The sequence below is a fragment of the Ammospiza caudacuta genome, chromosome 30, assembly GCF_027887145.1.
Source record: "Ammospiza caudacuta isolate bAmmCau1 chromosome 30, bAmmCau1.pri, whole genome shotgun sequence".
NCBI lineage: Eukaryota > Metazoa > Chordata > Aves > Passeriformes > Passerellidae > Ammospiza > Ammospiza caudacuta.
This window is the reverse complement of record NC_080622.1, coordinates 2,839,972-2,853,407: the sequence shown is the minus strand read 5'-3', so window position 1 is coordinate 2,853,407 and position 13,436 is coordinate 2,839,972. Positions and strand designations below refer to the sequence as shown.

Here is a 13,436-nt window from a genome sequence, read left to right as displayed (position 1 = left end):
ATTGTAAAGTAACTGTAAATATTTTCTAACATAGGTGATAGGTATTGGAAAGTAATTGTAAATTTTTTTTAAAAATTTTATAAATAAGATACAATAAATAACCTTGAGACTGAGAAATGAAGAGCCCTGACTCCTTTGAGCACCGGGCTGGGAAAAGAGATTATTTTAACATTTCTTGGGGGTCACAGTGACCAGCCAGAGACCCCGAGACTGCCCAGAGAGAGGAACACCGACCCCACACGCTTCCCAGCACAGTGCCTGCAGCCACCTGGTGTGGCATCACCACCTGTGCAGGTGTGCCAGGGCATCCCAGCCCGAATTTCCGTGTTGGCAGCGCTGCCCTGCTCCCGGCACTCCCTTCGAGGTGAGGAGCAGCTGGCAGCCACCCCAACAGGAGGAGTTTCAGCCCTAACCTGGCTCTCCCTCCCCATGCACCCCCTTCTTTGCAGGGTTTCACCTGCCCCCCGACATGCCTGAGCACGCAGCCGCCTCCAGGCTGTGGTTCTCGGGGCTGTGCTTCCTCCTGCAGATCCTCCTCATCCTCCTCTTCGCGGCGTTGGTGCGCTACAGTCCCAAGGGCAGCCCCGAGCTGTGCCCCCCTCAGCTGAACTGCAGCCAGAGGAGCCAGGACCCGAATTTCCTGCAGCCCCGTGAGTAGAACCCTCCTGATGTAGGATGGCACTGGGTGTCACCTGCAGGGCTGGCACTGGCTCCAGAGATACCAGAGAGGCACCATCGAGCTGCAGGTGTGCGGTGCTGGTGATTCCCAGAGGGGTAGAGCAGACACGCTGCAAGGATTTCTGAAATACTTGCAGCAAAAGAGGGAAATGTGGGGCTGGAGTGTGTGTTAGAGCAGTGGAGCTCAGAAGGGATCACTGAGCGCAGTGGAAAACTGGGAATCATCATTCCATGCCTGATAAGGGTGCACAGCAGCTGCTCCTGGCACTTCAGGGTGTGCCGAGCTTCCCACCTGGTTTTGCAGTGCCAGGGGATTCACACCGAGCCCCTTCCTTGGAGGATTGGAGCTCAGAAGGGATCACTGAGTGCAGTGAAAATCAAAATCAAGGGATCATCATCCCAAGCCTGGTATGGAGCACAGCAGCTGCTCCTGGCACTTCAGAGCTTCCCTAGCCAGGTTTGCAGTGCCAGGGGACTCACACTGAGCCCCTTCCAAAGACGACTGCAGGCTTGGGGTGCTGGTGATTCCCAGAGGGGTAGAGCAGACACACTGCAAGGATTTCTGAAATACTTGCAGCAAAAGAGGGAAATGTGGGGCTGGAGTGTGTGTTAGAGCAGTGGAGCTCAGAAGGGATCACTGAGTGCAGAGACAAACTGGGGATCATCATTCCATACCTGGTGTGGAGCACAGCAGCTGCTCCTGGCACTTCAGGGTGTGCAGAGCTTCCCACCTGGCTTTGCAGTGCCAGGGGATTCACACCGAGCCCCTTCCGTGGAGGATTGGAGCTCAGAAGGGATCACTGAGTTCAGTGGAAAACTGGGAATCATCATTCCATGCCTGATAAGGGTGCACAGCAGCTGCTCCTGGCACTTCAGAGCTTCCCCAGCCAGGTTTGCTGGGTTCTTACTGAGCCCCTTCCACAGACGACTGCAGGCTTGGGGTGCTGGTGATTCCCAGAGGGGTAGAGCAGACACGCTGCAAGGATTTCTGAAATACTTGCAGCAAAAGAGGGAAATGTGGGGCTGGAGTGTGTGTTAGAGCAGTGGAGCCCAGAAGGGGTCACTGAGTGCAGTGAAAAACTGCATTTTCTCATTCTATGAAAAAATGGGATCATTATTCCATGTCTGGGAGGGAGCACAGCAGCTGCTCCTGGCACTTCAGAGCTTCCCAGCCAGGTTTGCAGTGCCAGGGGGTTCTCACCAAGCCACTTCCACAGAGGACTGGAGCTCAGAAGGGATCACTGAGTGCAGTGAAAATCAAGGGATCATCATTCCATATCTGGCAGGGAGCACAGCCAGGGCGGCTGCCAGGTTCTCCTCACCTGCTCCTGGCACTTCAGGGTGTGCAGAGCTTCCCACCTGGCTTTGCAGTGCCAGGGGATTCACACTGACCGCCTTCCACGGAGGATTTGAGCTCAAAAGGGATCACTGAGTGCAGTGAAAAACTGGGGATCATCATCCCAAGCCTGGTAAGGAGCACAGCAGCTGCTCCTGGCATTTCAGGGTGTCAGAGCTTCCCAGCTGGGGTTTGCAGCCGGCATCCAGCAGGTTCTCCCGGTTTCTTTCTCCTGCCCACGTAACCCCACCCTGCAGTGACTCACAGCCCGCCCCACAGCTGTCAGCTGTGCAAAGGGCACCCAGCCCGAGCAAGAATCAGGCCCCCCATCCTCTGGTTTGCCACCAAATGGTGCCAGACTGACCCCAGTTCTCTGCTCATCCTGTGAAGTGGGACGTGATGCCTTCAGGGGTGCTGACATCTCAGAGCCACTTTGATGCTGCTCTGGTGGGTGCAGCCAGCTCTGAGGTTTCTGTGCTGTGGGGAAAATGTGCTGAGGTGTCTGCACAGGGCAGATGAGGATGGGGTGGCCTGGAGCTGCTGCAGAGGGTCAGGGGTGGCCGTAGCTGTCCCTGGCACTCCCCACTGCAGATCTCCAAGGAAGATCTTCTGTGGGAACCCAGGACATCCCTCTGGCTGACCAATACCCCTGCCAGGGGACTCAGAGGCCCAAAACACCTGTGTGGTTTTGATTATGACCATGGAGCAAATTACCAACCTTATATGAAGATCAGCAAGCCACAACAGTTTAAGTAGAATAATAGTGAAGTTATCACGGGGTGGAAAATGGGTTTTTGGGGTTTTTAATATGGGGGTTCAGGGAGCAAGATGGAGGGATCGGGGCATGCCCAGTCTTTCTCCTTCTTCTTCTTCTTGGCCTCCATCTTCTGCACTTTTAGATTGGTTTAAGGTAGAAGCTCACTGTCTAACACAGGTGACAGGTATTGGGAAATAATTGTAAACATTGTACACACAGTTTTTAGTATAAAAAGACAACACTGCCCCAGGGGCAGGCAGAGTGCCTAGAACTGTCCTGCTAGACGGGGCAGGAGAAAATTTTTTATAGATAAGACACAATAAACAACCTTGAGACCGAGAAATGAAGAGCCCTGACTCCTTCTTCAAGTGCTGGGCTGGGAAAAGAGACTTTCCAACTTTTCTCGGGGTCACTCTGACCAGCTAAAGATCCTGACAATCTTCCACTGTGGCTCCAGACTCACATAAAGAGGAGTGAGCCTTCATCTCCCGAACCTGGGGGTGTCTCAGCCCTGGCTGAGTCCCCTCAGGGACCATCAGGAGGGTGTTTGCCCTCCCTCAGTGCCCCCAGACCCATCCCTGTGCCTCTCCCCCCGCAGGGTTTCAGGATGTCCACGTCCAGCTGCTCCTCAGCTTTGGGCTGCTGGTGGCCTTCCTCAGCCGCTATGGGCCGGGCAGTGCTGCCATCATCATCCTCATCACAGCCTTCTCCATCCAGTGGGCTGTCCTCATGCAGGGCATGCTTTTCTTCTTCCTCAGCGGCAAGATTTCCGTGGGAGCTCAGAGGTAAGGCCGGAGGGAGCTGCTGAGCCCAGCCCAGCCCTGGCGCACTGGCTCCCTCCTCTGTAAAACTCGGGGCTCTGCTTTGGAGGAGGATTTTGCACACAGGTGGGACGGGGTTCTTTGAGTAGCACTGTAAGAGCCTAAATGAGAGATGTGGGACTCCAGGTGGCTCTTCAAAATGCAGTTTATAACATCCAAGAGTTACAGCAGTCCAGGATTGTGGGTGACAGAGCTGTGCCTACAGCTGTCAGCTCCAGCTGCAGGCAGGCCTGGAGACCCTTTGCTTTTGGTTACATTGCATTATTAACTTTTCTTTTGCTTACATTAGATTATAAACTTTTATTTTTTTTACAATGCATTACATACTTTCCTTTTGGTTACATTGCATTATGTACTTTTCTTCTGGTTGCAATGCATTATATACTTTTCTTTTGCTTACATTACATTATAAACGTTTGGTTACAAATGCATTATATACTTTTCTTTTGGTTACAAGGCATTATAAACTTTCCTTTTGGTTACAATGCATTATGTACATTTATTTTGGTTACATTACATTATAAACTTTGCTGAGCATCTAAATACACTAGAACCAATCTATACCTTAACTTTTACCTACAGCCTATCATAACTACTGTAATTACCATATTCATGTTACTGCTCTCCAATCACTGAAAGTCAGTACATTACAGTTTAAGTGGGAAGTTTTTTTCCAGTTTTCTTTCAGTGAAAAATTCTGAGACCTTTATTCTGCTTGCAACTTTGCTGACTTGTTTGCCTGTGCTATTTTCTGCTTGGTTAAAAACATCTCCTTGTTTGGGGTGGGTTTATCCTTTATTCTAAACCATAAAACCTTTCATAACTAACATGAAATACCCTTTGTCTCCTTGGTTAGCCAGTTAGACTGGCTCAACAATTCTTTTCTTCTGTATCAAAACTTGCTTCCATCTTTATTCCTTCATCAGACTCTACATTTAAAGCTAAGCACAAATATCTGTGAGACTTTCTTGTCAAACTTTCATCCTTCCCAACACAAAATAGTGCTGGGGCCATTTCTGGCTGCTGAGGCTTGGCTGGGTTTGGGGTGTTTGTGTCCAAACTCAGATATTTTCACCTCTGAGCACTTCCCCACCCCACTGGAGCAGCCTGGAACACCCAACTCACCCCAGGGTGCAGGAGATGAAGGTTCCCCCCTGCCTCTGTCAGGGTTTGGGGGAGAACTGAGCAGCTCCAGGCTTGGGGAAGGTGATTCCTGAAGGGTTTTGTGCTTATTCTCTAATGGGCAACTGAAGTTACCCAGGTGACCAAAGAGGCACCTCCTGGTGTCCCCACTGTGACCTGAGAACCCAGCAGTGCTCCAGGGCTTGGGGTGAAAGGGATGAGGCCATTTCTTGCCTGTCTGGGCATTTTGAGCACCTGGAGAGTGCAGAGGAGGCTCCTTTTCTGCCCCAGCAGAGGTGAGGTGTGTCCTCTGAAAGAGCCCAAACCAAACCTGGGCATGGAGAAGGTAAAAGCTGTAAATAAATCACCTCCAGAAAGCAAGGGTAAATCCAGCACTCTTTCAGCTCTTTTTGCCAAATGCTTGAGACTTTCTTGTCAAACTTCCATCCTTCCCAACATCCCACCCTGGCAAGGGCTGTGTGAGCCGTGCCCAGGGATTTAGGGGCACACTCTGCCCCCTCACCTGCCTCAAGCCCAGCCATCCCTGTGCCACCAGCACCACAGGGCTGTGCCTGCTCAGCTCCTGATGCCTGCCAGCTCTCCCCTGGCAGTGCCAGCTCCAGTCTCACGCTCTTCCTCTCCTTCCCAGCATGGTCAGTGCTGATTTCTGCACTGCAGCTGTTCTGATCTCCACTGGAGCTGTTCTGGGCAGGGTGAGCCCTGTGCAGATGCTGCTGCTGGCCCTGCTGGAAGTGACCCTGTGCACCCTCCATGAATTCATCCTGCTCAGGCTCATGGGGGTGAGTCACCCACTGGGGAGCCACCAGAAAGGGACTGGCCTGGGTTTGGGCTCCTCATGGCAAGTTCTACCTCATCTGGAGAGGTAAATCCCTCACCCTGCTGTAGTATTTGCACTGGTTGTTGTTGGTTTCCTGGGTCTGGATTGAAGGCACTTGAGACAGCAGTTAGCGTTCAGACTCAGATGTTTATTTTTTCTTAATTTCTTAATTTCTTATCAGTAAAACAGTCTCACTGCTGTGAGTTCAGCAGCTTTTCATTAGAAGGCACAAAATGGCCAATAATCTTTTGTTACAAGGTCTTTTAAGACTGAACTATCCAGTTACGAAATAACACTTAGATTATTTCCCCTTTTAACCCAATAACTGATCCCAAAGACCCTGCAATGAGGACTGTTCTGCCCAAATACAAAATGCTGGAAGTCACCCTGTGCACCCTCAATGAATTCATCCTGCTCAGGCTCATGGGGGTGAGTCACCCACTGCGACAGGGAGTGGCTCCTCATGGCAAATTCTGCCTCATCTGGAGAGGCAAATCCCTCACCCTGCTGTAGTATTTGCACTGGTTGTTGTTGGTTTCCTGGGTCTGGATTGAAGGCACTTGAGACAGCAGTTAGCGTTCAGACTCAGATGTTTATTTTTTCTTAATTTCTTATCAGTAAAACAGTCTCACTGCTGTGAGTTCAGCAGCTTTTCATTAGAAGGCACAAAATGGCCAATAATCTTTTGTTATAAGGTCTTTTAAAACTAAACTATCCAATTGAGAACTGACACCTAGATTATTTCCCTTTTAACACAATAACTGATCCCAAAGAGCTGCAACAGGGACTTTTCTGCCCAATTACAAAATGCCACCCAAACCCATGAAGAAGAAACCCAGGATGACACCCTGTGCATACTAAAAACCCCAAAAATCTCAATTTCTCACCAAGTGATAAACCTACACTACTCTCTATAATTTATTTCACACTTGTGTGGGTTCCAGTCTATCTTGAAGTCTGGGAAACTTTCTCCATGAATGAGAGTCAAAGTCAGAGCTCCCTGGGGGTCAGAGCAGACAGAGGAACATTCCTGGTCCCCTGGGTTTCCATATCACCCCAATTCCTGCACTTTCCATGTTTCCCACACTCCCCAGGTGAGCGACAGTGGAGGCTCCTTGACCGTGCACACCTTTGGTGCTTATTTTGGCCTGATGGTTTCACGGGTCCTGTACCAGCCCCACAAGGACAAGAGGAAGAGGGAAGAGCAGCAGGATAAGGGGCACCACAAGGATGTCTTTGCTGTGGTTGGTATGGAGCTCAAATCTGCAGCAGCTAGAGCTGGTGGTGGAAGGGTTGTCACCAATCTGAGGGTGTGGCTTTGAGCAGGAGATTGCTGCAAACATCAAGGACAGATGTTCTGCACCTCCCTATGGACTTGTCTGGGCTGCACCACCCTCTTCTAGAAAAACCATTTCCTTGTGTTCTATCTGAACCTCCCTTGTGGCCTCGTGCATCTCTTGGCCCTCACAGGAACTTTATGTCCCACAAGGGATCAACTCCAGCACCAAGACCTGTTCTGCTCCCTGCAGGAACCATCTACCTGTGGATCTTCTGGCCCAGTTTCACCTCCACCACCACTGTCCACCATGATGGAGAGAACTGGGCAGTGCTCAACTCCTACTTTTCACTGGTGGCAAGCACCATGTCCGCCTTCATCCTCTCTCCTGTGCTCTATGAGGAGAGCACCCCAAGGATGGTAGGTCAGTCCTGTCCTGGGACAAACCCACACCCTGCCCTGTAGGAACAGGCCTGAACACACCCAGGGAAAAAGGGGAGGCCTGTAAGGCTCATTAAGGTTCATTAAGAACAAATTTGTGACCGTGTTCACAGGGGTCCAAGGAAGAGGGAAGAGATGAGGATCTGACTCCATGTTTCAGAAGGCTTGATTTATTATTTTATGATACATATTATTGTCACAGACATCTTTTATGGAAAATCCTTTCCTTAAGATTTTTCCTCCTGAGAAGCTGGGAGGCCTCAGGAACAAAATGTAAACAATGATTATCTGCTGCTGTGGAATGCAACAGGTGCATCTGGGATTGGTCTCATGTGGTTGTTTTTAATTAATGGCCAATCACAGCCCAGCTGGCTCGGACAGATAGCCCAAACCACAAGCCTTTGTTATCATTCTTTGCTATTCTATTCTTAGCTAGCCTTCTGATGAAATCCTTTCTTCTGTTCTTGTAGTATAGTTTTAATGTAATATATATAATAAAATAATAAATCAAGCCTTCTGAAACATGGAGTCAGATCCTCATCTCTTCCCCCAACCAAAAACCCCTGTGAACACGGTCACGTATTATATATATTAAAACTATACTAAAAGAATAGAAGAAGGGATTTCATCAGAAGGCTAGCTAAGAATAAAAAAAGAAGGAATGATAACAAAGGTTTGTGGCTCAGACAGAGTCCAAGCCAGCTGACTGTGATTGGCCATTAATTAGAAACAACCACATGAGACCAATCCCAGATGCACCTGTTGCATTCCACAGCAGCAGATAATCATTGTTTACATTTTGTTCTTGAGGCCTCTCAGGAGAAAAAGTCCTTAGAAAAGGATTTTTCAGAAAATCCTTTTATATTTATAATATCATAGCTACAGTCCCCTAGCAGGAGGCCCCAGGGGACATCCCTGGAGCTGCTGCCACTGCTGTCCTCTGTGACGGTGTTCACAGGGGTCCAAGGATGAGGGAAGAGACGAGGATCTGACTCCATGTTTCAGAAGGCTTGATTTATTATTTTATTTATTTAAATAATATATATTTAATATCATATATATTATATTAAAACTATACTAAAAGAATAGAAGAAAGGATTTCATCAGAAGGCTGGCTAAGAATAGAAAAAGAAGGAATGATAACAAAAGCTTGTGGCTCAGACAGAGTCTAAGCCAGCTGTGGTTGGCCATTAATTAGAAACAACCACATGAGACCAATCCCAGATGCACCTGTTGCATTCCACAGCAGCAGATAACCATTGTTTACATTTTGTTCCTGAGGCCTCCCAGCTTCTCAGGAGGAAAAATCCTAAGGAAAGGATTTTTCAGAAAATATCATGGCCACCAATTTGAGGAAGACAAACCCCTCTCCCAGCCCCATGCTGGTGCTCTCCATGGAGTCCATTCCCCTGACCGTGTCCTGCTCCATCAGGTTCAGCTCCAGGATGCCACCCTGGCTGCCATGGCCGTGATGGGCATGGCTGGAGAGATGCTGCTCACCCCCTTTGGTGCCCTCATCGCAGGGTTTCTGGTTGGCCTCATCACCCCCCTTGGCTTCAGATTCTTCACGGTGAGTCCCCAGGGGTGCTGATCCCAGCCCAGGGATCTGATCCCAAACCCACAAACACCTGGGCAGCTGATCCCAGCCCACCACCAGCTCTTCCCTGTGCTCTCCCCAGCCTGTTCTGCACTCCAAGCTGAAAATCCAGGACACGTGTGGGGTGCACAACACCCACGGGCTGCCCGGGGTGCTGGGGGCCCTGCTGGGGACGCTGCTGACGCTGCTGGCCACCGCTGACACTTTTGGTTACAGGTGAGAGGAGCCAGAATCAGGGCTGCCAGTGCCTTATGCACCAAGCTGGGGTCACCACAACCCCTGCGATCAGGGCTGCACCACTCCCCTGGTACAGCAGCCCTTTAGGAGGCAAAACCCAGAGATAGGAGCCAAACAAAGCTCCCAAAACAAGCAAAAGCAGCTCCCCAAAGCCTGTGCCCTGTCTGGCATGCAGGCTGGAGCTGGTGTTCCCACTGGTGACCCAGGGCAGCCGGACAGTCACTGACCAGGCGTTGATCCAGCTCAGTGCCCTGCCCCTCACCCTGCTGCTTGCCACGCTCGGGGGCTGCATCACGGGTGAGTTCTGCCTCCAGCACGGAGGGACGGAGGGGCAGGGAATGGATGGGTTTGGGGGAAAGCGCAGGAGCAGCCCCAAAGCAAAGCATCCCCTCAGGCAGGCCGGGCAGAGCCCAGGGGTGCTCAGCACTGGGCAAACCCAGCCGAGATCGGGGCCAGGGCTCCCCTTGGGGCTGGGTTTCTCATGCAGGGCGGGGGCCATCCATGGGGCTTTACTCCCCTCTGGCCGGGGATCTCCCCAGTCCGTGCTCTCCCCAGTCTGTGCTCCCCTCGGGATTGAGGCTTTCCCCAGATCCGCTCTTCTCCCGGGGTCTGGGCTCCCCCCGGTTCCGGATCCCGGTTCCCCATGGCACCCCTGTGCCAGGGTGCCGGTTCCCCCTGGTCCCAGTTCCCCCCAGTCCCAGCACCCCCCGGTCCCAGCTCCCGGCTCCCCCCAGTCCCGGTTCCCCCCCGGTCCCGGCTCCCGGTTCCCCCCGGCTCACCCCAGTCCCGGTTTCCCCTCGGTTCCCCCCGGTCCCGGTTCATCCCCGGTCCCGTCTCCCTCCGGCTTCCCCCCGGCTCCCTCCAGTCCTGCTTCCCCCGCGATCCCCCCGCTCCCCGCTTCTCCCCGCTCCTCCCGGTCCCGGCACCCCCCGATCCCGTTTCCCCCCAGTTCCAGCTCCCGTCTCTTCCCCGGTCCCCGTTCCCCCCGGTCCCAGCACACCCCGGCTCCCGGGACCGGGGGGAACGGGGAGTTCCCCTCCGGTTCCCCCCGCTCCCCCCGGTGCCGGTTCCCCCCGTCCCGACTCCTCCCGGTTCCCCACGGCTCCTCCCGGTCTCAGCACCCCCCTAGTCCCGGTTGTCCCGGCTCCCCCTGGTCCCAGCTTCCCCCTCGCTTTCCCCGGTCCCGGCTCCCTCCGGCTCCTCCCTGTTCCCCCCGGCTCCCCGGTCCCGGCTCCCGGTTCTTTCCGGTTCCCCCTGCTCCTCCCGGTCCCGGCTGCCCCCGATCCCCGCTCCCCCCAGTGCCGGTCCCGTCTCCTCCCGGTTCCCCCCGCTCCCCCGGTCTCGGTCCCCGCCGCCGCCGCTAGATGTCAGGGGAAGCCCGGGCAGCGGCCGCCCCGCTCTCAGCCGCCCTCGCCCGGCTTTGGGTGTCCTCAGGAACCATCCTGAAAATCAAGGTGCCGAGGTGCTGCGCGGACACCCAGTACAAGGAGAGCCCCGGCTTGCAGGAGGTAAAGCTGGGAATTGTTGGTAAAAAGGGATTTTTTGGGTCTCAGGCAGCGGCAGGGGTTGGGTATTTTCCTCCAGCTCCCTCCTCTTGCAGCAGCATTTAGGTGAGCTGCACTAAATGCCCCAGGCCAGAGAATCCCTGACTCTCTTTAAGTGTTTTAGGTGCTCCCCTCTAAAAGCACCAGGTCCAACCATTCCACTGCTGCCGAGGCCACCACTAAACCATGTCCCCAAAAGTCTGATACATCCCTTCAGGGATGGTGACTTTATCTCTCCCCTGGGCACCCTGTGCCAGTGCTGGACAATTCTGTGGTGGAATTTCCCCCAGTATTCCATCTAAACCTTCCTGGTGAAAGCTGAGCCCCCACCTGGCCCCAGTGTGCCCTGAGCAGGGCCCATTTCTGCCCCTCTCTTGTCTCTCAGCAGGGCCCATTTCTGCCCCTCTCTTGTCCCTGAGCAGGGCCCATTTCTGCCCCTCTCTGGTGCAGGGCCCATTTCTGCCCTTCTCTTGTCCCTGAGCAGGGCCCATTTCTGCCCCTCTCTTGTCTCTGGTGCAGGGCCCATTTCTGCCCCTCTCTGGTGCAGGGTCCATTTCTGCCCCTCTCTTTTCTCTCGTGCAGGGCCCATTTCTGTCCCTCTCTTGTCTCTGGTGCAGGGCCCATTTCTGCCCCTCTCTTGTCCCTGAGCAGGGCCCATTTCTGCCCCTTTCTGGTGCAGGGTCCATTTCTGCCCCTCTCTTGTCTCTGGTGCAGGGCCCATTTCTGCCCCTCTCTTATCCCCAGCCAGGGCCCATTTCTGCCCCCTCTTGTCCCTGAGCAGGGCCCATTTCTGCCCCTCTCTTGTCCCTGAGCAGGGCCCATTTCTGCCCCTCTCTTGTCCCTGAGCAGGGCCCATTTCTGCCCCTCTCTTATCCCCAACCAGGGCCCATTTCTGCCCCCTCTTGTCCCTGAGCAGGGCCCATTTCTGCCCCTCTCTTGTCTCTGGTGCAGGTGCCTGAGGAAGGATCTGAGCCCAGTGCCAGGGGAAAGGAGGAGCTGGGCATCAGCACCTTGGTGTAACAACCCCAAAACCTCTCTGTGGGGTGTGCCATGGCCAGTGCCAGCTGGTTCTGGCAGCCCGAACCTCCCAACAGGAGCCAACAAAACATTTTGGGAGCAGCTGGGTGTCCACAGGCCTCTGCAGGGTGAAGAGGAGCTGCAGGATCCCCGTGTTTGCTCAGGGTGTCCAGGCTTGGCTCAGCCACGTCCCCTCCCTGCTCCTTGCCTCAGTTTCCCCATCAGCTGCTCTCTGGATGGAGGCAATGGGGAGAGGAAGGATGGCTGTGGTGGGGAGCGGGCCCAGCAGGCTGAACAGAAAGCAGCAAAGACTTTGTACAGATATTTGTGTGCACATAGCAATTAAAATATATGGAATTTTTCGTAACTTCAGGATTTGCCCCTGAATTCTCATGGCACCTGCCCGGCTCTGCTGGCTGTTTCCTTCAGGTGTCATCCAGTGGGGAAGGCAAAGCCCCCCAGTTTGCCCGGCACCCCACAGAGGGGCTCCCACTCCCCCGGGAGCAGACTGGAACACTCTGGAACCCTCAAGGGATCCCACAAAGAGCCCTGCAGTGACTGGAGCAGGGCCACAGCCCCAGAGGGCTCCCAGAGGGGCCATGCTGGATGTGCTGGGGGTCCCCAATGTCGGGGACACCTTGGGGTCCCATCTCCCACGAGCCTGGGGTGGCTGCCAGATGCTTTCACACCTCCCGTGCCAGACTGGCACTCACCATGTGGGATTCCTGTGGGCACAGGTGTGCCCAGCTGCCAGTGTCACCATCCCTGAGGAGGGGACACAGCCCCACAGGGGACAGGGGTGCAGGGACAGCACAGCAAAGTTTGGGGGAAATGCTTTGCCACAGGTGGGACTCTCTTGTGCTGGCATCTGCTGCTGTTGAAGCACACGGGTTTCCTTTAACTGAATGGACAAAAAGGAGGACAAAATTTCAAAATTTCAATTTCAAAATTTCAAAAGAAGGAAAAAAATTCATTAATTCAATGCATTAATGAAATTATTAATGAAAAGCATTTGTTTGCAGGTGATCGTAAAACGTCACTTTAAAACACAGCAGGAAGTCAAAAGGTCTTGCTTTGATATAAGTCAAAGTATCACTTTAAACCTTCCCCAGTTTCATTGTCCCTTACAGAAAATGGTAAAATCAGCACAATAAAGCCTCGGTGTCACTGAAATTCCATGACGAAACACAGGGAAGTGGGTCAGGCGTTCCTGCTGCCGCTGCAGGCCCTGAGGAAGGTCTGTGCAGGGACCAGAGCCCCACTCCTGGCTCAGGGGGCAGGGGAGGACTCGTCCCTGTCCCCATGTCCGTGTGACACGAGGAGGGAGACGCGGGGTGCAGCAGGGCTGGTGCTCATTGCCCCTTGCCTGAGCTGCAGAACCCCAGCCCCACATCCCAGGGCAGAACCCTGACCCTGCAGACCCCAATCCCACATCCCAGGGCAGAACCCTGACCCCACATCCCCCTGCAGAACCCCGACCCTGACCCCACATCCCCCTGAAAAACACTGACCCACATCCCCCTGTACCCTGACCCCACATCCCCTGCAGACCCCACATCCCCCTGCAGACCCCTGACCCCACATCTCTCTGCAGACCCCTGACCCCGCATCCCCCTGCAGAACCCTGACCCTGCAGACCCCAACCCCACATCCCCCTGCAGAACCCTGACCCCACATCCCCCTGCAGAACCCTGACCCCACATCCCCCTGCAGAACTGTGACTCCACGTCCCCTTGCAGACCCCTGACCCTGACCCCACATCCCCCTGCAGA

General features: G+C 53.6%; 1 protein-coding gene across 1 annotated transcript; it reads left to right on the top strand.

The window, feature by feature from the left end:
• The first annotated feature begins 469 nt into the window (after window positions 1-469).
• On the top strand, window positions 470-11,860 carry RHBG (Rh family B glycoprotein). Its single transcript, XM_058821845.1, has 10 exons — window positions 470-650; window positions 3,370-3,556; window positions 5,364-5,514; window positions 6,647-6,800; window positions 7,082-7,248; window positions 8,702-8,839; window positions 8,949-9,082; window positions 9,279-9,400; window positions 10,538-10,611; window positions 11,599-11,860. Exons 1-10 carry the CDS (start codon window positions 470-472, stop codon window positions 11,665-11,667), a joined length of 1,377 nt encoding a protein of 458 aa, XP_058677828.1. The 3' UTR covers window positions 11,668-11,860.
• The last annotated feature ends 1,576 nt before the right edge of the window (window positions 11,861-13,436 follow it).